The sequence below is a fragment of the Sturnus vulgaris genome, assembly GCF_052056855.1.
Source record: "Sturnus vulgaris isolate bStuVul1 chromosome 38 unlocalized genomic scaffold, bStuVul1.hap1 SUPER_38_unloc_1, whole genome shotgun sequence".
NCBI classification, from domain to species: Eukaryota; Metazoa; Chordata; class Aves; order Passeriformes; family Sturnidae; genus Sturnus; species Sturnus vulgaris.
The window spans coordinates 126280-145925 of NW_028275902.1; the positions used below are offsets into that span (position 1 = coordinate 126280).

Below are 19646 nucleotides of genomic sequence, written 5' to 3' on the forward strand. Positions count from 1 at the left end.
TGGAAAAAATCCAAGATTTCCCAATAAACTCCATTTTTTCCCTCTTCAGGACACCCCAATTTTAAATAAATCCACTTTTTTTCTCTCAGAAACACAACTTTGCCCTCAAAAAATTCCCTTTTTTCCAATAAAATCACCATTTTTCCACACAGAAAAATCCCTTTTTTTCCCCCTCACCCTCCACTTTCCCCCAGAAAATTCCCTTTAATAATGAAAAAATCCCCTTTAACTCCTCAGAAACTGATTGGGGTGCCCTGAACCCTGAAAACGTGAGGGATTGGAACTCTTGAAGCTTTCTTGGAGCTTTTTTTGGATCCTTTTTTTGGTTGTTTTTGGAGCCTTTTCCATGCTTTAAAAATATATTTTCTTGACCTGTTTTAGGCTTTTTTTGGAACCTTTTTGGACCCTTTTTAAGCCTTTTTTTTCCAGATTTTTTATAATTTTTGGGGGCAGATTTTCTACTTTTTTCTATATCTCCCCCCCTTCGCCACCCACCTGTCCCTGGAGTCACCAGCCGGGGTCACAGCAGCGAGGTCAGCGTTTATTGTCACCGACATCGGCGTTTATTGTCACTGTCGCGATAAAAGCGCAGCCAAGCAGCGGCGCATTGCCATGGCGACGGGAGCAGGCTTTAGGAGTAGGCAGGCCGCAGGCTTCGTTGCCATGGCGACGGGAGCAGGCCTTGGTAGTAGGCAGGCCGCAGGCTTCATTGCCATGGCGACGGGAGCAGGCCTTGGGAGTAGGCAGGCCGCAGGCTTCGTTGCCATGGTGATGAGAGCAGGCCGCAGGCTTTAGGAGTACATAGGCCACAGGCTTCATTGCCATGGTGACGGGAATAGGCCTTAGGAGTAGGCAGGCTGCAGGCTTTGTTACCATAGCAACAGGAACAGGCCACAGGTTGCAGACTGTTGCCACGGCGACAGGCACAGGCCTTAGGAGTACGCAGGCCGCAGGCTTTGTTGCCATGGCAACAAGAGCAGGCCGCAGGCTTCGGCCTACTCCAGCCTGCGCCATTTTTGCCCCTTCTCCCCCCAAATTCGTCCCTTCTCCCTCCCCATCCCTCACCCCCCTTTAAAGCAGCTTTGCCCCCCCTCCCCCAAACACTGCCTCGGCTTTTGGCCCCTCCTGGCCAGTCCGAACAGGGCCTGGCCCAGTCCAAACTGGCCCAATACTGACAAAATTCCCCGTCCCCAGTATAAAAATCCCTTAATTAGGCTAAAAAAACCCCCTCGTTATGGATAATTAAACCCCCCCTCCCCCGGTACTAACAAAGATATAAAATGGGGTGAAAAAAAAAACCCCCCCAGACCCCGCCAGGGTGGGCAGAATGTTCTGGAATCCCCCCAGGGTGGTTTGGGGGTCTCTGTCCGAGTGTCCATCTTTGTCCGAGTGTCCGTCCCTGTCCGAGTGTCCGTCCCTGTCCTGCCCCTCCCGGGGGTCCTTGGGGCTCCCAGGGGGGCTGGGGCCGGGGTTACCGACGGCAAGATTCATCTGGGGAGAGGGAAAATGGGTCAAGGACCCCCAAATCTCCCCAAAACTCCCCCCAAAATTTTCCCCCCAAATCCACCATTATCAACCCCAGAACTTCCCAAGATACCCCGGCACCACAAATTCCCCCCAAATCCCCCCCAAATTAACCAAAACCCCCCTCAAATCCGCCAAATCCCTTCCCAAGACCCCCCCAAACCCCCCCAAAATCCCCCTCCCCAGCACCCACCCACGAGCAGGGCGCGGCCCCGCAGCCCCCCCGGCACCCCCCCGCGTGGGGGGAGGGGTCTCCTCTTCCTCCTCCTCCTCTTCCTCCTCCTCCTCCTCGTGGCCGGGGGGTCCCGGGGGGGTCCCGGGGGGGTCCTCGGGGGGTCCCCAGGCCGCCAGCGCCGCCCCCCTCGGACGGGTACGAGAAGATTCGCTCCAGGTCGCGCTCGCTGAACCAGATCTTCAGCTTGGGGGACATTTGGGGACATTTTGGGGACATTTGGGGACATTTTGGGGACATTTTGGGGACATTTGGGGACATTGGGGGACATTTTAGGGACATTTGGGGACATTTTGGGGACATTTTGGGGCATCGTGGGGTTTGGGGACATTTGGGGGATTTAAGGAGATTTTAGGACATTGGGGAAACTTGGGATGGGCTGGGATTGGGTGACACAGGTGACACAAGTGACACACAGGTGACACAGGTGACAGGTGACACAGGTAACAGGTGACACAGGTGACACACAGCTCACACGGGTGACAGGTGACACAGGTGACAGTCAGGTGACACACAGGTGACAGGTGGCACTCAGGTGACACACAGCTCACACAGGTGACACGGATCACACAGGTGACACACAGGTGACACACAGGTGACACACAGGTGACACAACAGCTCACACAGGTGACACACAGCTCACACAGGTGACACAGGTGACACACAGGTGACACAGGTGACACACAGCTCACACAGGTGACACACAGGTGACACACAGGTGACACAGGTGACACAGATCACACAGGTGACACTCAGGTACCTTCTTGCGCCGCGCGTCGTTCTTGGCCAGGCAGGAGCGGGACAGCGCCAGGTACCCCCCGATCACCTGGATCTGCTCGGGCCGTGGGGTAGCGCTTCTTGGGGGGGCCCTGGCCACCAGCAGGGCCACCAGGGCCACCTCCGGGGCCACCTCCGGGGCCACCTCCAGGGCCACCTCCGGGGCCACCAGGGCCACCAGTGGGGCCACGCTGGGGTCTCACGGTGATGGTGTTGCCGCTGCGGCGCTGCAGGGCCGGGTGGGGACACGGGGAGGGACCCGGGGGGTCACGGCGAGGTGACACCGCCCGGAATGGACACGGGGACGGTGGGGGACACGGGGATGGTGGCACTGGACACGGGGACAGTCCCCGGACACGGGGACGGTGGCACTGGACACGGGGACAGTGACCCCCTGGTGACACAGGGACGCTGACCTTGGACATGGGGACGGTGGGGGACACGGGGACGGTGGCACTGGACACGGGGACACCGCTGGACACGGGGATGGTGGCACTGGACGTGGGGACAGTCCCGGACACGGGGACACCGCTGGACACGGGGACATCACCGGACACAGGGACAGTGACCCCCGGGGACACGGGGACACGGCCGGACAGCGGCGCCACGGAGGTTGGTGACGGGGGCTGTGGCCATCGAGGGTGACCCCCGAGGTCTTGGGTGGCCCCGTGGGCTCGTGGCCGTTCGCTGTCCCCGAGGATGTCCCCGAGGATGTCCCCGATGTCCCCTGCCCCCCCCCTGCCCTCCACCACCTTCCAGCTCCTGACCGTGCCCTTGACCGCTGGCCCCACCCCGCTGGTCACTCCATGGCCCCTGAGCGCTGGCCCGGTCCCCCTCTGCTGTCCCCACAGCCTTGGCTGACCCCTGACCCTCGGGTGACCCCTTGGCGACCGCCCCACCCCCCCCTGAGCGTCCCCACGTCCATCCTGGACCCCTGACCCCTCGGGTGACCCCTTGGTCACCGCCCCCCCGCCCCTCGTCCCCTCCCGCCTGGGGACCCTCGGGGACAAAGCGGCTCCGCAGGCGGCTGACACAGCCCCGGGGGGGATTTTGGGGGTCCTGGGGGGGATTTTGGGGGTCCTGAGGGTCCTCGGAGGAATTTTGGGGGGAATTTGAGGGGTCCCAGGAGGAATTTTGGGGGAGGATTTTTGGGATGCTGGGGGGAATTTTCGAGATCTCGAAGGGAATTTTGGGGATCCCGGGTGGGGTTTCCGTGATCCCGGGAAGGGGATTTTGGGATGCTGGGGGGAATTTTGGGGGTCTCGGAGGAGATTTTGGGGATCCTGGGTGGGATTTTGGGGATCCCAGGTGGGATTTTGGGCCACGGCCGTGTTTGTCCAGCCCCTCGGAGCTGCGGCTCCGCCCCGGCGCCAGCGCCAGGGACTCACCTGGACCCTCCTGCCCAGGTGTGACCCCTGAGCCAGGTGTGACCCTTGAGCCAGGTGTGACCCCTTGGCCAGGTGTGACCCCTGAGCCAGGTGTGATCCCTGACCCAGGTGTGACCCCCGAGCCAGATGTGACCCCCTGAGCCAGGTGTGACCCCCGAGCCAGGTGTGACCCCTAAGCCAGGTGTGACCCCGAGCTCAGATGTGTCACCTGAGCCAGGTGTGACTCCGTGCCCAGGTGTGACCCCTGAGCCAGATGTGACCCCTGAGCCAGGTGTGTCACCTGAGCCAGGTGTGACCCTGAGCTCAGGTGTGTCCCCTGTCTCTCCGTACCCAGGTGTGTCCCCGTGCCCAGGTGTGTCCCCCGTGCCCAGGTGAGCCCCCCATCCCCCCGTGCCCAGGTGTGCCCCCGGTGCCCCCGCGCGCGCTCTCCGCCTCTCCAGCAGTTCCCGTTTCCAGGTGGGCACCTGCGCCGCGCGCTCCCGCTGCTCGCGCTCCCTGCGCGCCGCCGCCTCCTCCTCGCGCCGCCGCCGCTCCAGCAACTGCAGCTTCCAGCTCGGGAGCGCCATCGGCAGGAGAGAGCGGGAACTGCAGGGGACAGCGGGGACATTGCGGGGGATTGGGGACATTGGGGGACATTGGGGACATTGGGGGGGTTGGGGACATTGGGGGGATTGGGGACACAGGGGACACAGGGGACGTTGGGGATATTGGGGACATTGCGGGGATTGGGGACGTTGGGGACATTGGGGGGATTTGGGGACATTGGGGGGATTTGGGACATTTGGGGACATTGGGGGACATTGGGGACATTTGGGGACATTGGGGACATTGAGGGGGATTGGGGGACATTGGGGGATTTGGGACATTTGGGGACATTTGGGGGACATTGGGGGATTTGGGGACATTGGGGGGATTTGGGGACGTTTGGGGACATTGGGGGGGTTGGGGGGATTGGGGGGACATTGGGGGGATTGGGGACACAGGGGACACAGGGGACACAGGGGACACAGGGGACACTGGGGACATTGGGGACATTGGGGACATTGGGGACATTGGGGACATTGGGGACATTTGGGGACATTGCGGGGATTGGGGACGTTGGGGGATATTGGGGGGATTTGGGACATTTGGGGACATTTGGGGACATTGGGGGAATTGGGGACACTTGAGGGCAGTGGGAAAAATTTGGGGACAATGGAAGGACATGGGATGGGCTTTGGGGGACAGTGGCCACCAAGAAGGGGACGGTGACCACCGAGGCACCCCGGGGACAGAGCCACAAAGGGAGGGGACATTTGGGGACATCATCCCCGGGGGGTCCCCGAAATTCCGGGAATTCCCACACGCCAAGAATTCCTGGAATTTCGGGGGAATTTTGGGAGAATTTTGGGGGAACCCGGGTGGAATTTCGGGGGAATTTGGGGGGGGGAGTTTTGGGGGAATCTTTGGGATCGTTTTTTGGAGAATTCCGGGAATTCTGGGGGGGGGGGAATTGGAAGAATTTTGGGTGAATCCTGAGGGGAATTTCTCAGGAAATCCTTGAGGGGGAGGGGAGAGAGATCCCAAAATTCCGGGGCGGGGGGAAGGGAATCCCAAAAAAAAAAAAAACCCTCGCGGGAATTCCCCCCCAAAACCCGCGAGAATTCCCAAAAATCCGCGGGGGATGGAGGGAGGGGCGGGGGGAGGGGGGGGGGGGGAGGGGCGCGCTCCGGGAGCATCCCAGGAATCCCCAAAACCGCCGGGAACGCCCCAAAATCACCGCGGGGTGGGGGAGGGGATCGAGACCCTCCCCCCAAAATTTGGGGACCCTCCCCCCCACCCCGGGACCCCCCGGAGCGCGCGGGGTGTGGCCGGTGGGGGGAGGGGCGAGCCCGGAGCGGTTTTTTGGGTGGAAAAAAAAGAAAAAAAAAAAGAAAAAAAAAAAAAAAAAAAGAGGGGGAGGGGAAATCCCAAAGGGGGGGGGAGGGGGAGGGTCCCACGCCCCTCCCCCCACCCTGAGGGACCCCAAATTTTGGAAGGGGAAGGGGGGGGAGGGGTCCCCAAAATACTCACCCCGGGCTGGAGCGCGGGAGGGACCCGGAGGAAGCGGCGGGGGGGGGGGAGGGGAGGGGTGGGGGAGGGGCGGGGGGGGGGGGAGGAAAAGCGGCTTTTCCTGGGGGGGGGGGAGGGGCGGGGGGAAGATGGGGGAGGGGCGGGAGGGGGAGGAGGGGTTTCCTGTGCACCCCCCCCCAAAAAAAAAAAAAATTTTGGGGGGGGCGGAGGGGTGGGGAGGAGGAGATTTGGGTGGGGGGAGGGGTTAAATCGTAAAAAAAAAAAAAAAAAAAAATTAAAAATTAAAAAAAAAAAAAATCAGGGCGGGGAGGGTGGGGGAGGGGAAGAAGATTTTTGGGGCGAAATTCGGGGATTTTCGGGAGGCTGATGTGGGGGAGGGGAACCCCCGGATTTTTTTGGGGGGGGTGCGGTGGGGGAGGGGCGGCGTTCCTCTTTGTGTGCGGAAATGGGGGAGGGGCTTTGGGGGGAAGGGGGCGGGGCTTGGGGGAGGGGGAGGGGCCTCGCGGGGTTTTTTGGGGGTTTTTTGGGTGGGGTCGGAGCCGCGCGGCCCCAAAATTCCCGAATTCCGCCCAAATTCCCTCAAATTCCCTTTCCCGGCACCCCCCAAATCCCAAATTCCTCCCAGATTTTCCCGAATTCCCCCAAATTTTCTTTCCCGGGACTCCCCAGTCCCCAAATTCCTAAAAAATTGCCCCAAATTTCCTTTCCTCGACTCCCCCAGACCCCAAATTCCCTCAAATTTCCCCAATTTTCCCCAATTTTCCCCAATTTTCCCCAATTTTCCCCAATTTTCCCCAATTTTCCTTTCACGGGACTCCCCAGACCCAAAATTTTCCCAAATTGCCCCAAATTCCCCTTCCCGGGACTCCCCCAGATCCCAAATTCCTCCCAAATTGCCCCAAATCTCCCGAATTCCCCCAAATTCTCTTTCCTGGAATCTCCCAAATCCCAAATTTCCCCCAAATCCCTCAAATTCCCCCCAAATTTCCCCAAATTCCCTTTCCTGGGACCCCCCAGATCCCAAATTCCCCCAAATCTTCCTAAATTTCCCCAAATTCTCCCAAATTTTCCCCAATTTTTCCCCCAATTCCCTTTCCTGGGACTCTCCAGATCCCAAATTTCCCCAAATCTCCCAAAATTTCCCCCAAATTTCCTTTTCTGGGATCCCCCAGACCCCAAATCTCCCAAATTCCCCCCCAAATTCCCCCAAATCTTCCCAAATTTCCCCCAAATTTCCCTTTCCTGGACTCTCCAGATCCCAAATTTCCCCAAATTCCCCACAAATCTCCAAAAATTCCTCCCAATTTCCCCAAATTTCCCCAAATTTCCTTTCCTGGGATCCCCCAGACCCCAAATCTCCCCAAATTCCCCCAAATTCCCCCAAATTTTCCCAATTTTTCCCAAATTTTCCCCAAATTCCCTTTCCTGGATTCTCCAGATCCCAAATTTCCCCAATTTCCCCCCAAATTTTCCCATATTTCCTTTCCTGGGACCACCCCAGACCCAATTCTGCCCAAATTTCCCCCAAATTCTCCCAAATTTCCCCCAAATTTTCCCCAAATTTCCTTTCCTCGACTCCCCCCAGATCCCAAATTTCCCCAAATCTCCCCAAATCTCCCCAAATTTTCCCAAATTTCCTTCCCTGGGATCCCCCAGACCCCAAATCTCCCAAATTCCCCCAAATTTCCCCAATTTTCCCCAAATTCCCCCAATTTCTCCCAAATTTTCCCCAAATTTCTCCCAAATTTCTCCCAAATTTCCCCCAATTCCCTTTCCTGGGACTCTCCCGATTCCAAATTTCCCCGATTTTCCCCCCAATTTTTCCCAAATTTCCCCAATTTTCCTCTCCCAGCCCCTCCCCGAATTCCCGGGATGCGCTCGGGGGGTGGGGGAGGGGCGGCGGCCGCGTCTCTTCCCCCTCCCCCACCCCCACCTGAGCTCACCTGCGCGCCCCTCCCCCCTCACCTGGGGCCGCACCCCGGGGTGGGGGTCGGGGTCACCTCGGCGTCGGCCGCGCCCAAAACCTGACCTTGATCCCGGCCAGGTGAGCGGTGACGTCACACCTGGGCAGGTGAGGCTGACCCCGACCCCGATCCCGGCCAGGTGAGCCCTGACTTGACCCCACACCTGGGCAGGTGAGCCCTGACCCTGATCCCAATCCTGACCCCACACCTGGACAGGTGACCTGACCCCACACCTGAGCTATTCCAGGTGCCCTCAGGTGTGACCCAGGTGTGATCCAGGTATCCCAATCCACCCCCAGGTGTGATCCAGGTGTATCCCAGGTGTGTTCCACGTATTCCAGGTGTGATCCAGGTATCCCAATTTCCCCCCCCAGGTGTCCCCAGGTGTGTCCCCGTCCCCCCCCCAGGTGTCCCCAGGTGTATCTCAGGTGTCCCCAGGTGTGTCCCCAGGTGTGTCCCCACCCCCCCCACCCCAAGCAGGTCAATCCCGGTGACTCAGAGGATTTTGGGGGTGGGCGGGGCCCCCTCCCCGCCCCTCCCCCAGCCTCACCTGGGCCCCTCCCCCCCCCCTCACCTGAGCTATTTAAGGTGTCCCCAGGTCCCTTCCTGTCCCACCTGGGCACACCTGGGCACACCTGGGCACACCTGGGCACACCTGGGCACACCTGGCCCCGATGGCTCCGCCCCGGCCCCTCCGGCCCCCGGCGCTGCTGCTGCTGCTGCTGCTGCCCGGTGAGACTGGGGGGACTGGGATGGACTGGGATGGACTGGGATGGACTGGGATGGACTGGGATGGACTGGGATGGGAATTGGGGGAACTGGGATGGACTGGGAATGGGGATTTGGGGTACTGGGATGGACTGGGAATGGAGAGTGGGGAGGACTGGGATGGACTGGGATGGGAATTTGGGGGACTGGGATGGACTGGAAGGAACTGGGATGGACTGGGATGGACTGGGATGGACTGGGAATGGGATAGTGGGAACTGGGATGGACTGGGATGGGATTGGGAGAGGATTGGGGGGCACTGGGATGGAATTGGGAGAACTGGGATGGAACTGGGAATGGGATTGAGGGAACTGGGAGGGATTGGGATGGACTGGGAAGGGATTGGAATGGACTGGGTGGGAACTGGGATGGACTGGGATGGGGATTTGGGGTACTGGGATGGACTGGGAATGGAGAGTGGGGAGGACTGGGATGGACTGGGATGGGAATTTGGGGGACTGGGATGGACTGGAAGGAACTGGGATGGACTGGGACGGGAATTTGGGGGACTGGGATGGGCTGGGGGAACTGGGATGGACTGGGATGGGGATTTGTTGGGGATTGGGATGAACTGGGAGGGACTGGGAATAGATTCTCCTCAGACAGGGCACTGGGATATACTGGGATATACTGAGATATACTGGGTTAGACTGGGAATGGGGACTGGGAATGGGGACTGGGATGGGGTCAGGGCGGAAAATTGGGACAGGAACTGGGAGGGACTGGGAGGGACAGAGATGGAGTGATAAGGAATTTGGGAGCGACTGGGATGAACTGGGATGGACTGGGAGGGACTGGGAATGACGGATACGGAATCTGGGCGGGGCTGCGGTGACTGGGATGGACTGGGACAAACTGGGATGGAAACAGAATCTGGGATGAGCTGGGATGAACTGGGGTGGACTGGGATGGACTGGGATGAGCTGGGATGAGCTGGGATGGACTGGGAGCTACTGGGATGGACTGGGATGAAGTGGGAGCAAATTGGGATGGACTGGGAATGAACTGGGAATGAACCGGGACAAACTAGGACAAATCGATCCAAACTGGTCCAAACTGGTCCGAACTGGTCCTGCCCTTCCCCCGCAGCCGCCTGGGGGCGCTGTGCCAGCTCCGGGCCCGCCCTGGCCCCGCTCACGGCCGGGGTCGATCCCTGCAAGGACCCGCTGGGAATCCTCAGCCCCCAGCTGGGATCGGGATCCGCCGGGAATTCGGGATCGGGATCCGCCGGGAATTCGGGATCCTCTGAAAATTCGGGATCCTACGGGGGAAATTCGGGATCCTACGGGGGAAATTCGGGATCCTACGGGGGAAATTCGGGATCCTACGGAGGAAATCCGGGATCTGGATCGGGATCCTACGGGGGAAATTCGGGACCTTCTGGGAATCCGGGATCCCACGGGGGTAGACCGGGATCCTCTGGAGGCGGATCGGGATCGTCTGGAGGCTCCGGATCCTATGGGGGAAATTCGGGATCCTATGGAGGAAATTCGGGATCTTATGGAAATTCGGGATCCTATGGGGGAGATTCGGGATCCTATGGAAGTTCGGGATCCTATGGAGGAAATTCGGGATCTTATGGAAGTTCGGGATCCTATGGGGGAAATTCGGGATCCTATGGAAGTTCGGGATCCTATGGAAATTCGGGATCTTATGGGGGAGATTTGGGATCCTATGGGGGAGATTCGGGATCCTATGGGGGAGATTCGGGATCCCACGGGGGATCCTATGGGGAAAACTCGGGATCCTACGGAAACCCGGGATCCTACGGCACCTCGGGATCCTCCGGAAATTTGGGATCCTACGGGGGGGGATTGGGATCCTATGGGGGGGGATCCAGCTCAGGCTCCTACGGATCCGGATCGGGCCGACCCGGATCTGGATCTGGATCTGGATCTGGATCTGGATCTGGATCAGGATCCGGATCAGGAAAACCTGGATCTGGATCCGGATCTGGATCAGGCAGACCCGGATCCCAAGGGGGAAGTGGCTCTGGATCCGGAAGACCTGGATCTGGATCAGGCAGGCCTGGATCTGGATCTGGCAGACCCGGATCTGGATTGGGATCGGGATCAGGATCAGGATCGGGGTCTGGCAGACCCGGATCTGGATCTGGATCTGGAAGACCCGGATCTGGATCGGGCAGACCCGGATCCGGATCGGGATCAGGAAGACCCGGATCCGGATCGGGATCAGGAAGACCCGGATCCGGATCGGGATCAGGAAGACCCGGGGGAGGTGGATCCGGCTCCTACGGGGGCCTGGATTCCTACGGGGGCAGCTCAGGATCCTCTGGGGGATCCTACGGGGACGATTCGGGATCCTATGGGGGGTCGGGATCCTACGGGGGGTCGGGATCCTACGGGGGGTCGGGATCCTATGGGGGTGTCCCGGAATCTCTTGGGGGATCCCAGGGGGGTGGATCAGGATCCTATGGGGGATCAGGGTCCCAGGGCAGACCAGGATCCTATGGGGGATCCCAGGGGGGCAGACCAGGATCCTATGGGGGATCGGGGTCCCAGGGCAGACCGGGATCCTATGGGGGTGGATCAGGATCCTATGGGGGATCAGGGTCCCAAGGCAGACCGGGATCCTATGGGGGATCCCAGGGGGGCAGACCGGGATCCTATGGGGGATCAGGGTCCCAAGGCAGACCGGGATCCTATGGAAAACCGGGATCCTATGGGGGCAGACCGGGATCTTATGGGGGATCCTATGGGGGCGGATCAGGGTCCTATGGGGGATCAGGATCCCAGGGCAGACCGGGATCCTATGGAAAACCGGGATCCTATGGGGGTATTCCAGAATCCCTTGGGGGATCCCAGGGGGGCAGACCGGGATCCTATGGGGGCGGATCGGGATCCTATGGGGGCGGATCGGGATCCTATGGGGGGAATGGGATCCTATGGGGGATCCTCGGGATCCTATGGGGGAATGGGATCCTCTGGGGGTGGATCAGGATCCTATGGAGGATCCTCGGGAACCTATGGAGGAATGGGATCCTATGGGGGATCCTCGGGATCCTATGGGGGAATGGGATCCTCTGGGGGCGGTTCAGGATCCTATGGGGGCGGATCGGGATCCTATGGGGGAATGGGATCCTATGGGGGGGGATCGGGATCCTCTGGGGGGGGATCCCGGCAGCGCCCCGGTTACAAGAACCCCGGGATCCCGTTCGTGCCGGGGCTGCGCGACCCCGCCCGCATCGGGGGGCACATCCCGATCCGCCGGGGGCCGGGCTCGGGCTCGGGGTCCCTCGGGATGGGATCAGGGGTGGGATCCCCCCAGGGACCCCCCCAGGGATCCCCCCAGGGATCCCCCCAGGGATCCAGGGCCGGGCCCGAGCCGGGATCCAGCCCCGAGGATGGGGGAGGGGATGGGGATGGGGATGGGTGTGGGGGGGTGCCGGAAATAGGGGAGGGGTCCCCGTGGATCCCAAAGGGTCCCCGAAGGGTCCCCGGGGATCCCCAATAAAGTCTCGGATCTGGATCCGGCCTCGTCCCTGTCCCCGCGTGGGGAGCGGAACTGGGAACACTGGGGATACTGGGGATACTGGGGATACTGGGGATACTGGGGATACTGGGAATGGGATACTGGAGATACTGGGGATGGGATACTGGGGATACTGGGGACACTAGGGACACTGGGAATAACTGGGATGGGGACACTGGGGACACTGGGATTGGGATACTGGGGATAATGGGGATACTGGGAATGGGGATACTGGGGACACTGGGAATAGGGACAATGGGAATGGGGATACTGGGAACACTCGGATTGGGGACACTGGGGACACTGGGGACACTGGGATGGGGACACTGGGAATGGGACACTGGGATGGGGACACTGGGGACACTGGGATTGGGATACTGGGAACACTGGGGACATTGTGGGCACTGGGAATGGGACACTGGGGACACTGGGATTGGGATGCTGGGAATGGGAATACTGGGAACACTGGGATTGGGGACACTGGGGACATTGTGGGCACTGGGGACACTGGGAATGGGATACTGGGAATGGGGATACTGGGGATACTGGGAATGGGATGCTGGGAACACTGGGATTGGGGACACTGGGAATGGGGATACTGGGAATGGGAACACTGGGAATGGGACACTGGAGACACTGGGAATGGGGACACTGGGGATACTGGGGACACTGGGATGGGGACACTGGGGACACTCGGGACACTGGGGACACTGGGAATGGGATACTGGGAATGGGAACACTGGGAATTGGAACACTGGGGACACTGGGAATAACTGGGAATGGGGACACTGGGAATAACTGGGATGGGGATACTGGGAACACTGGGATTGGGGACACTGGGGACACTGGGGACACTGGGAATAACTGGGAATGGGACACTGGGGACACTGGGAACACTGGGGACACTGGGGACACTGGGATGGGGACACTGGGAATGACTGGGAATAACTGGGAATGGGACACTGGGAATAACTGGGAATGGGACACTGGGGACACTGGGAACTCTCAGTCCCATCCCAGCTCCTCCCCCCACCCCAGGCATCCCCTCCCCCGCCCCTTTCCAGTGCTCCCAGTTCAGCCCCGCCCCCCAAACCAGTGCTCCCAGTGCTCCCAGTAGGGCCGGTTCCAAAGCCAGGAGCTGCCCAAATTCGGGGGGGACACGCCCAGGTTTGGGGGGGACACACCTGGAACCGCCGGAATTTGGGGGGGGGGACACACCTGGATCATCCCAAATTTGGGGGGGGGGGGGTGGGGGGTGGGTATCACACCTGGATTGTCTCAAATTTTTGGGGGGGGGACGCACCTGGAACGTCCCAAATTTCGGGGGAACACATCTGGAGACTCCCGAATTTGGGGAGTTCACACCTGGATTGTCCCAAATTTTTTTTTTTTGGGGGGGGTCACACCTGGAAATTTCCAAATATGAGGTGGGGAGGGGGGGGTAACACTTGGAAATTCCCAAATTTTGCGAGGAGGATTCACCTGGATTGTTCCAAATTTTTTGGGGGGGAAGTTCACACCTGGATTGTTCCAAATTTTTTGGGGGGTTCACACCTGGAACTTCCCATTTTTTTAGGGAGGGGGACACACCCGGATCATCCCAAATTTTTTTGGGGGGGATCCCCAAATTTTGGGTCGGGGGGGGAGGTCCCCAAAACCTCCCTGTCCCCCCCCCACACCTGGCGCAGGGAATGCCGGGAACTGAGTCACGGCCCCTCCCCCCCACCCCCGCCTGGGGGGACCCCTCGCCCCTCCCCCCCCCCAGGAGCCTTTAAGAGACCGGGGGGGGCTCCCAGTGCTCCCAGTTCGATCCAGTTTGATCCCAGTGCGGAACAGGAGGGACCAGGCAGCGCTGCCAGGTACGGGGGGGGACTGGGAGGGGCACTGGGGGTAACTGGGAGGAACTGGGAGGGACTGGGGGGTCACTGGGGGTCACTGGCAGGCACTGGGGGGGTTACTGGTGGTCACTGGGATGGTGGTTACTGGGGGGGAACTGGGAGGCACTGGGGGAGCACTGGGACCAAACTGGGAGGGACTGGGGGGTTACTGGTGGTCACTGGGGGTCACTGGTGGTTACTGGGGGGGTCACTGGTGGTCACTGGGGGGGTTACTGGGAAGCACTGGGGGGTCACTGGGGGCGTCACTGGGACCAAACTGGGAGGGACTGGAGGGGTTACTGGTGGTCACTGGTGGTTACTGGGGGGGTCACTGGTGGTCACTGGGGGGGTCACTGGGGAGCACTGGAACCAAACTGGGAGGGACTGGGGGGTCACTGGGAGTCACTGGTGGTCACTGGGGGGGTCACTGGTGGTTACTGGGAAGCACTGGGGGGGTCACTGGGGGGTCCCTGTCTCTCACCTCTGTCCCCTCTGTCCCCCCCCCAGCCATGGCCGAAACGCCGCCCCTCCCCCACCCCTCCCTCCCCCCACCCCCTCCCCCACCCCCGGGGCTCCCGCTCGCCCCGTGGCCACCCCTGCCCGCCTGGCCCGGCGGCGACAGCGGCGACAGCGGCGGCGACAGCGGCGACAAGGACACGGCCCCGCCCCCACCCGGCACAGCGGCCACGCCCCACTGACCCCTCCCCCCGCCAGGGGACACCCGGCCAATGAATGGCCCCAGGTGGCCCCAGGTGTCCCCAGGTGTCCCCAGGTGGTGCCACCATTGTCCCGGACACCCCCAGGTGTCCCCAAGAGGAGCCAATAAAATGTCCCCAAGGAGTGTCACCACTGTCCTGAAATGTCCCCAGGTGTCTCCAGGTGTCCCCAAAAAGTGTCACCATTGTCCTGAAATGTCCCCAGGTGTCCCCAGGTGTCCCCAAGAGGTGCCACCATTGTCCCCAGGTGTCCCCAGGTGTCCCCAAAAAGTGCCACCATTGTCCTGAAGTATCCCCAGGAAGTGCCACCATTGTCCTGGACCCAAAAATGTCCCCAAGGGGTGGCGCCATTGTCCCCAGGTGTCCCCAGGTGTCCTCAAGAGGTGCCACCATTGTCCCCAGGTGTCCCCAGTGTCCCCAGGAGGTGCCACCACTGTCCCCAGTTTTTGGGGCTGATTTGGGTCGATCTCCAGTGAATTTTTTTCGAGGATTTTTTGGATTTATTTTGTCCAATTTTTTTGGAGGGGTTTTGTGCGATTTTTGGGCAAAAACTTCGGACGATTTTTGGATGGGTTTTGGGGCCATTTTCCGACCTTTTTTTTGGACTATTTTTGGACGGATTTTTTGATGATTTTTTGACCATTTTTTTGACAGAGTTTTGGACTATTTTTGACTGAATTTTGGACAGATTTTTGACCATATTTTGACCACTTTTTCACGGATTTTTGGACGGATCTTTTGGCCAATTTTGGACCATTTTCCCACGGATTTTTTGGATTATTTTTTCACGGATTTTTGGACCATTTTTGACTGATTTTTATCACAAGAGTTTTTGACCATTTGGGGATAATTCTGACCATCTTTTCAGGGATTTTTTTCACTGATTTTTTCAAGGATTTTTGGACCATTTTTTGACCATTTCTGACCATTTTTTCACTAATTTTTGACGGATATTTGGACTACTTTTGGACTGATTTTTTCACGGATTTTTGGACCATTTTGGACTATATTTTCACTGATTTTTAACGGATTTTTGGACCGTTTCTAAACCATTTTTTACCATTTCTGGCCATTTTAATCGGAATTTTGTACGGAAATTTGACCATTGTTGGATTATTTCTTGCTTGATTTTTTCACGGATCATTTGACGATTTTCTTACCACTTTCTGGACCATTTCCGACCATTTCCCCACAGCTTTATTTTTTATGAGGGGAACAATTTTCGCGCCGTTTCTCCTCCGTTTTTTTTTTTTTTTTTTTTTTTGTTTCCCGCCGCTCAGGCGTCGCCATGGCAACGGCGCCGCGGCGTCGCCATGGCAACGGCGCCGCGGCGTCGCTCGCTGTGACGTCACATAGTGCGCCAGCATCCCACAATGCCCCGCGCGCACTGAGGGGAAGGGGGGGGTCCGCCTGTATCCCACAATGCCCCACGCGCAGTGAGGGGAAGGGGGGGTCCGCCTGTATCCCACAATGCCCCCGCGCGCACTGAGGGGAAGGGGGGGGTCCGCTGTATCCACAATGCCCCGCGCGCGCCCCCTCCCTCCCTGCCCGCGGCCTCTCTCGCTGCCCCCGGCCCGGCGCTGCCGCGGGCCCGCGGCTCAGGCGGTAACGGCGGGGGAGGGCCCGACCGGCACGGGGAGGAGGCACCGGGAGGTGGGGAGGGCTCGATGGGGAGGGAAAAGAGGAGAGGGAGGGCCCGGTGGCGGTGGAGGGAGGGGGGGAAATTCAGGGAGGGGAGGGTGGCGGGAATGGCGGGGGGGGGGGGGGGGGCGCGCGCGCGGTTGACGTCACAGCGCGGCCTTGTCTTCCTTTCCCTCCCCCCCCCTCCTCTCTCCCGGTGTTGCCGCCCCCTCCCCTCCCCCCTCCCCACCTGCAGGTGCAGCCACGTGACTCTCGGAGTGCCCTCTCCCTCCCCCCCCACTCCAGTGCTCCCAGTAAGCGGCACCAGTAAGGCCTCGGTGACCCCCCCTCGGTGCTCCCAGTAACTCCCAGTGACCCCCGCCGTGTTCTCCCAGTAACTCTGAGTGCCTCCAGTCCCCCTTCCCATCGCTCCCAGTTCCCCCAGTCCCTCCCAGCGCCTCCAAACTCCCTCCCAGTCCTCCCCAGCCTCCATAACCCCACTCCCAGTCCGTCCAAACATCCTCTCATTCCCTCCCACTTTACTCCCAGTGTCCCCCAGTCCCTTCAAAACCCACTCCCAGTCCCCATAATCCCACTCCCAGTCCGTCCCAGTGCCCATAACCGCACTCCCATTCACACCCAGTCCCTCCCAGTCCCCCATAATCCCACTCCCATTCACTCCCAGTGCCCATAACGGGACTCCCAGTCCCTCCCAGTGCCCATAACCCCACTCCCAGTGCTTTAACCGCACTCCCATTCACTCCCAGTGCCCATAACGGGACTCCCAGTCCCTCCCAGTGCCCATAACCCCACTCCCATTCACTCCCAGTGCCCATAACCGGACTCCCAGTCCCTCCCAGTCCCCCCCCGCCATGTCCTCCTGCGCCGCCGAGGTTCTCCGTTTCCAGCTGCCGGGCCACGAGGCCGCCGCCCTGCGCTCCATGACGCGCCTTCGGGCCGAGGAGCGCTTCTGCGACGTCACCATCGTGGCCAGGAGCCTGCGCTTCCGCGGCCACCGGGTCATCCTGGCCGCCTGCTCGCCTTTCCTGCGGATCAGTTCCTGCTGAACCCGGCGGCCGAGCTGCGCGTGTCGCTGGCTCACAGCGCCCGCGTCTTGGCCGACCTGCTGCTCTCGTGTTACACGGGAGCGCTGGAGTTCGCCGGCAGGGACCTGGTGAATTACCTGACGGCCGCCAGTTACCTGCAGATGGAGCACGTGGTGGAGCGCTGCCGGGGGGCGCTGGCTCGTTTCATCCAAGCCCCGCCGGCCACACCCGCTCAGCCGCCCAAACCGAGGAGGACGAGGAAGAGGAGGATGAAGAGGACGCGGCTCCCGACGTTTGCATCGTGAAGGTGGAGCCGGCCGTGACGCCGCGGCGCCGGGGGCGGAGGTGGCCGGCCGTGGTCGGCGGGGAGGCGGCGGTGGGCCGCTCCGGGAGGGCCGGCGGTGGCCGGGGCGGTGGCCGCGCAGGCGGAGCCTCCGTGCCCTCCGCAGCTGGGGGTGGTCAAGGCTTGTTACAGCCTGGCCGAGGATGCCGAGGGCGAGGGGTTGTTGATTTTTCCGGCGGAGGCGGCGGCGGCGGAGGAGGAGGAGGCGGCACCGAGGAAACCGCGGGGAGCGCCGGCGCTGTCGGAGCCTCGGGGGCCACCACGGCGGCTCCAGCGGTAGCCACGCCTTCTCCATCTTCATCCTCATCATCCTCCCGCTGCGGCAAGTGCGGGGAGGCTTTCCAAGGCGTGGAGAAACTCGTGTTCCACATGCGAGCCCAACACTTCGTCTTCATGTGCCCGCGCTGCGGCAAGCAGTTCAACCACAGCAGCAACCTGAACCGGCACATGAACGTGCACCGGGGCGTCAAATCGCACGGCTGCGGCGTCTGCGGCAAGAGCTTCACGCAGAAATCCACGCTGCACGATCACCTGAACCTGCACAGCGGCGCCCGGGCCCTACCGCTGCTCCTACTGCGACGTGCGCTTCGCCCACAAGCCCGCCATCCGGCGGCACCTGAAGGAACAGCACGGCAAAACCACGGCTCAGAACGTTCTGGAAGCCGGAGCCGCCGAGGGGGGGGTGTTGTTGCGCTGACCCCCGCGGGGGAGGGCCCGGCGTGGCCTCGGGGGAGCCCCCCGGGGGAAATGGGGTGGGGGGGGGGGGGGCGGCGAGCCCCCGCGGAGCTGGGTCCTCTCCCGGATGGAGATGGGTGGGGGGCGGAGGGGGAGGTTGGGCAGTGCTGGACATTGAGGGGGGGGCGAGCCCCAGGGCGGTGGCGACGAGCCCAAAGTGACCCAAAGTGATGGGGGGTGACCCCAAAGTGACACCAAATGGTCGGGAAGGACCCCTGGACATCTGAATCCCTGCTGGACATTGAGGGGGCGAGCCCCAGGGCGGTGGCCACGAGCCCAAAGTGACCCCAAAGTGACGGGGAGTGACCCCTGGACATCAGAATTTCTGCTGGACATTGAGGGGGGTGAGCCCCAGGGGCGGTGGCCACGAGCCAGAGTGGTGGGGGCCACCTCAAAGTGACCCCAAAGTGGTGAGGAAGGACCTCAAAGTGACCCCGAAGTGGTGGGGGGTCACCCCAAAGTGACACAAAATGACCCCAAAGTGGCCGGGGAGTGACCCCCGGACACCTGAATCCCTGCTGGACATCGAGGGGGTGACCACCAGGGTGGTGGCCACGAGCCCAAAGCGACCCCAAAGCGGAGAGGACGACCCCAAAATGACACAAAATGACTCCAAAGGGGTCGGGAGTGACCCCAAAACGAGGGGAAACGACCCCAAAATGACGGGAAACGACCCCAAAATGACGGGGAACGACCCCAAAATGATGGGAAATGACCCCAAAATGACGGGGAATGACTCCAGAATGACGGGGAGCAATTTTGGGACACCTGAGGACCCCTCAAAGGAGGTGGGAACCCCCCCCCAGACACCTGGGGGACCCCCATGGACACCTGGGTGACAAATTCGGGGGTCCTGGATGTCCCTGGGTGACAAATTTGGGGGTCCTGGGACACCGGGGTGACAAATTTTGGGGTCGTCGTTTAAAATCCGGCTGGGAAAAAAACTTTTCCCAAAAAGGGGGAAAAAAAATGCCAAGCCCCGCCTCCAAAACGATCCAAATTTTGGAAATTCCGGGGATTTTTTTTTTGGGGGGGGGGGGGGTGGGGGCGAAACCACAAAAATGCCGATTTTATATCAGGATACGAATTAAAATATTCCCGTGAAGGAGAGA

General features: G+C 60.6%; 3 protein-coding genes across 3 annotated transcripts; 2 read left to right on the plus strand and 1 right to left on the minus strand.

Annotated features, from left to right (window-relative positions):
• Positions 1-1083: 1083 nt before the first annotated feature.
• Positions 1084-3169, minus strand: PPP1R18 (protein phosphatase 1 regulatory subunit 18). The gene is made up of 4 exons (XM_088157454.1): positions 3142-3169; positions 2517-2731; positions 1718-1942; positions 1084-1491 (listed from the first exon to the last, which is right to left on the minus strand). Exons 1-4 carry the CDS (start codon positions 3167-3169, stop codon positions 1243-1245), a joined length of 717 nt encoding a protein of 238 aa, XP_088013580.1. The 3' UTR covers positions 1084-1242.
• Positions 3170-9505: 6336 nt separating this feature from the next.
• On the plus strand, positions 9506-16741 carry LOC148219529 (uncharacterized). Its single transcript, XM_088157455.1, has 5 exons — positions 9506-9536; positions 9795-11073; positions 11228-11501; positions 11850-11978; positions 16667-16741. Exons 1-5 carry the CDS (start codon positions 9506-9508, stop codon positions 16739-16741), a joined length of 1788 nt encoding a protein of 595 aa, XP_088013581.1.
• Positions 16311-18532, plus strand: LOC106864179 (zinc finger and BTB domain-containing protein 12). The gene is given in 7 exon segments (XM_088157465.1): positions 16311-16395; positions 16667-17457; positions 17460-17702; positions 17705-17858; positions 17860-17974; positions 17977-18354; positions 18356-18532. Coding segments are annotated over 6 exon segments (1206 nt in total). The 5' UTR covers positions 16311-16395; positions 16667-17282; the 3' UTR covers positions 18497-18532.
• Positions 18533-19646: the final 1114 nt, after the last annotated feature.

Excerpts from the sequence above, each read along its gene's own strand:
- PPP1R18 (XM_088157454.1), bottom strand. The coding sequence starts at position 3,169 with ATGGCCACAGCCCCCGTCACCAACCTCC. Across the intron at positions 1,943-2,516 it reads ACGACGCGCGGCGCAAGAAG|CTGAAGATCTGGTTCAGCGA; the intron begins GTACCTGAGTGT and ends ATGTCCCCCAAG. Across the intron at positions 1,492-1,717 it reads GGGCCGCGCCCTGCTCGTGG|ATGAATCTTGCCGTCGGTAA; the intron begins GTGGGTGCTGGG and ends CCCTCTCCCCAG.
- LOC148219529 (XM_088157455.1), top strand. The coding sequence starts at position 9,506 with ATGACGGATACGGAATCTGGGCGGGGCTGCG. Across the intron at positions 11,502-11,849 it reads AAAACCGGGATCCTATGGGG|CGCCCCGGTTACAAGAACCC; the intron begins GTATTCCAGAAT and ends GGATCCCGGCAG. Across the intron at positions 11,979-16,666 it reads CCCTCGGGATGGGATCAGGG|GTGCAGCCACGTGACTCTCG; the intron begins GTGGGATCCCCC and ends CCCCACCTGCAG.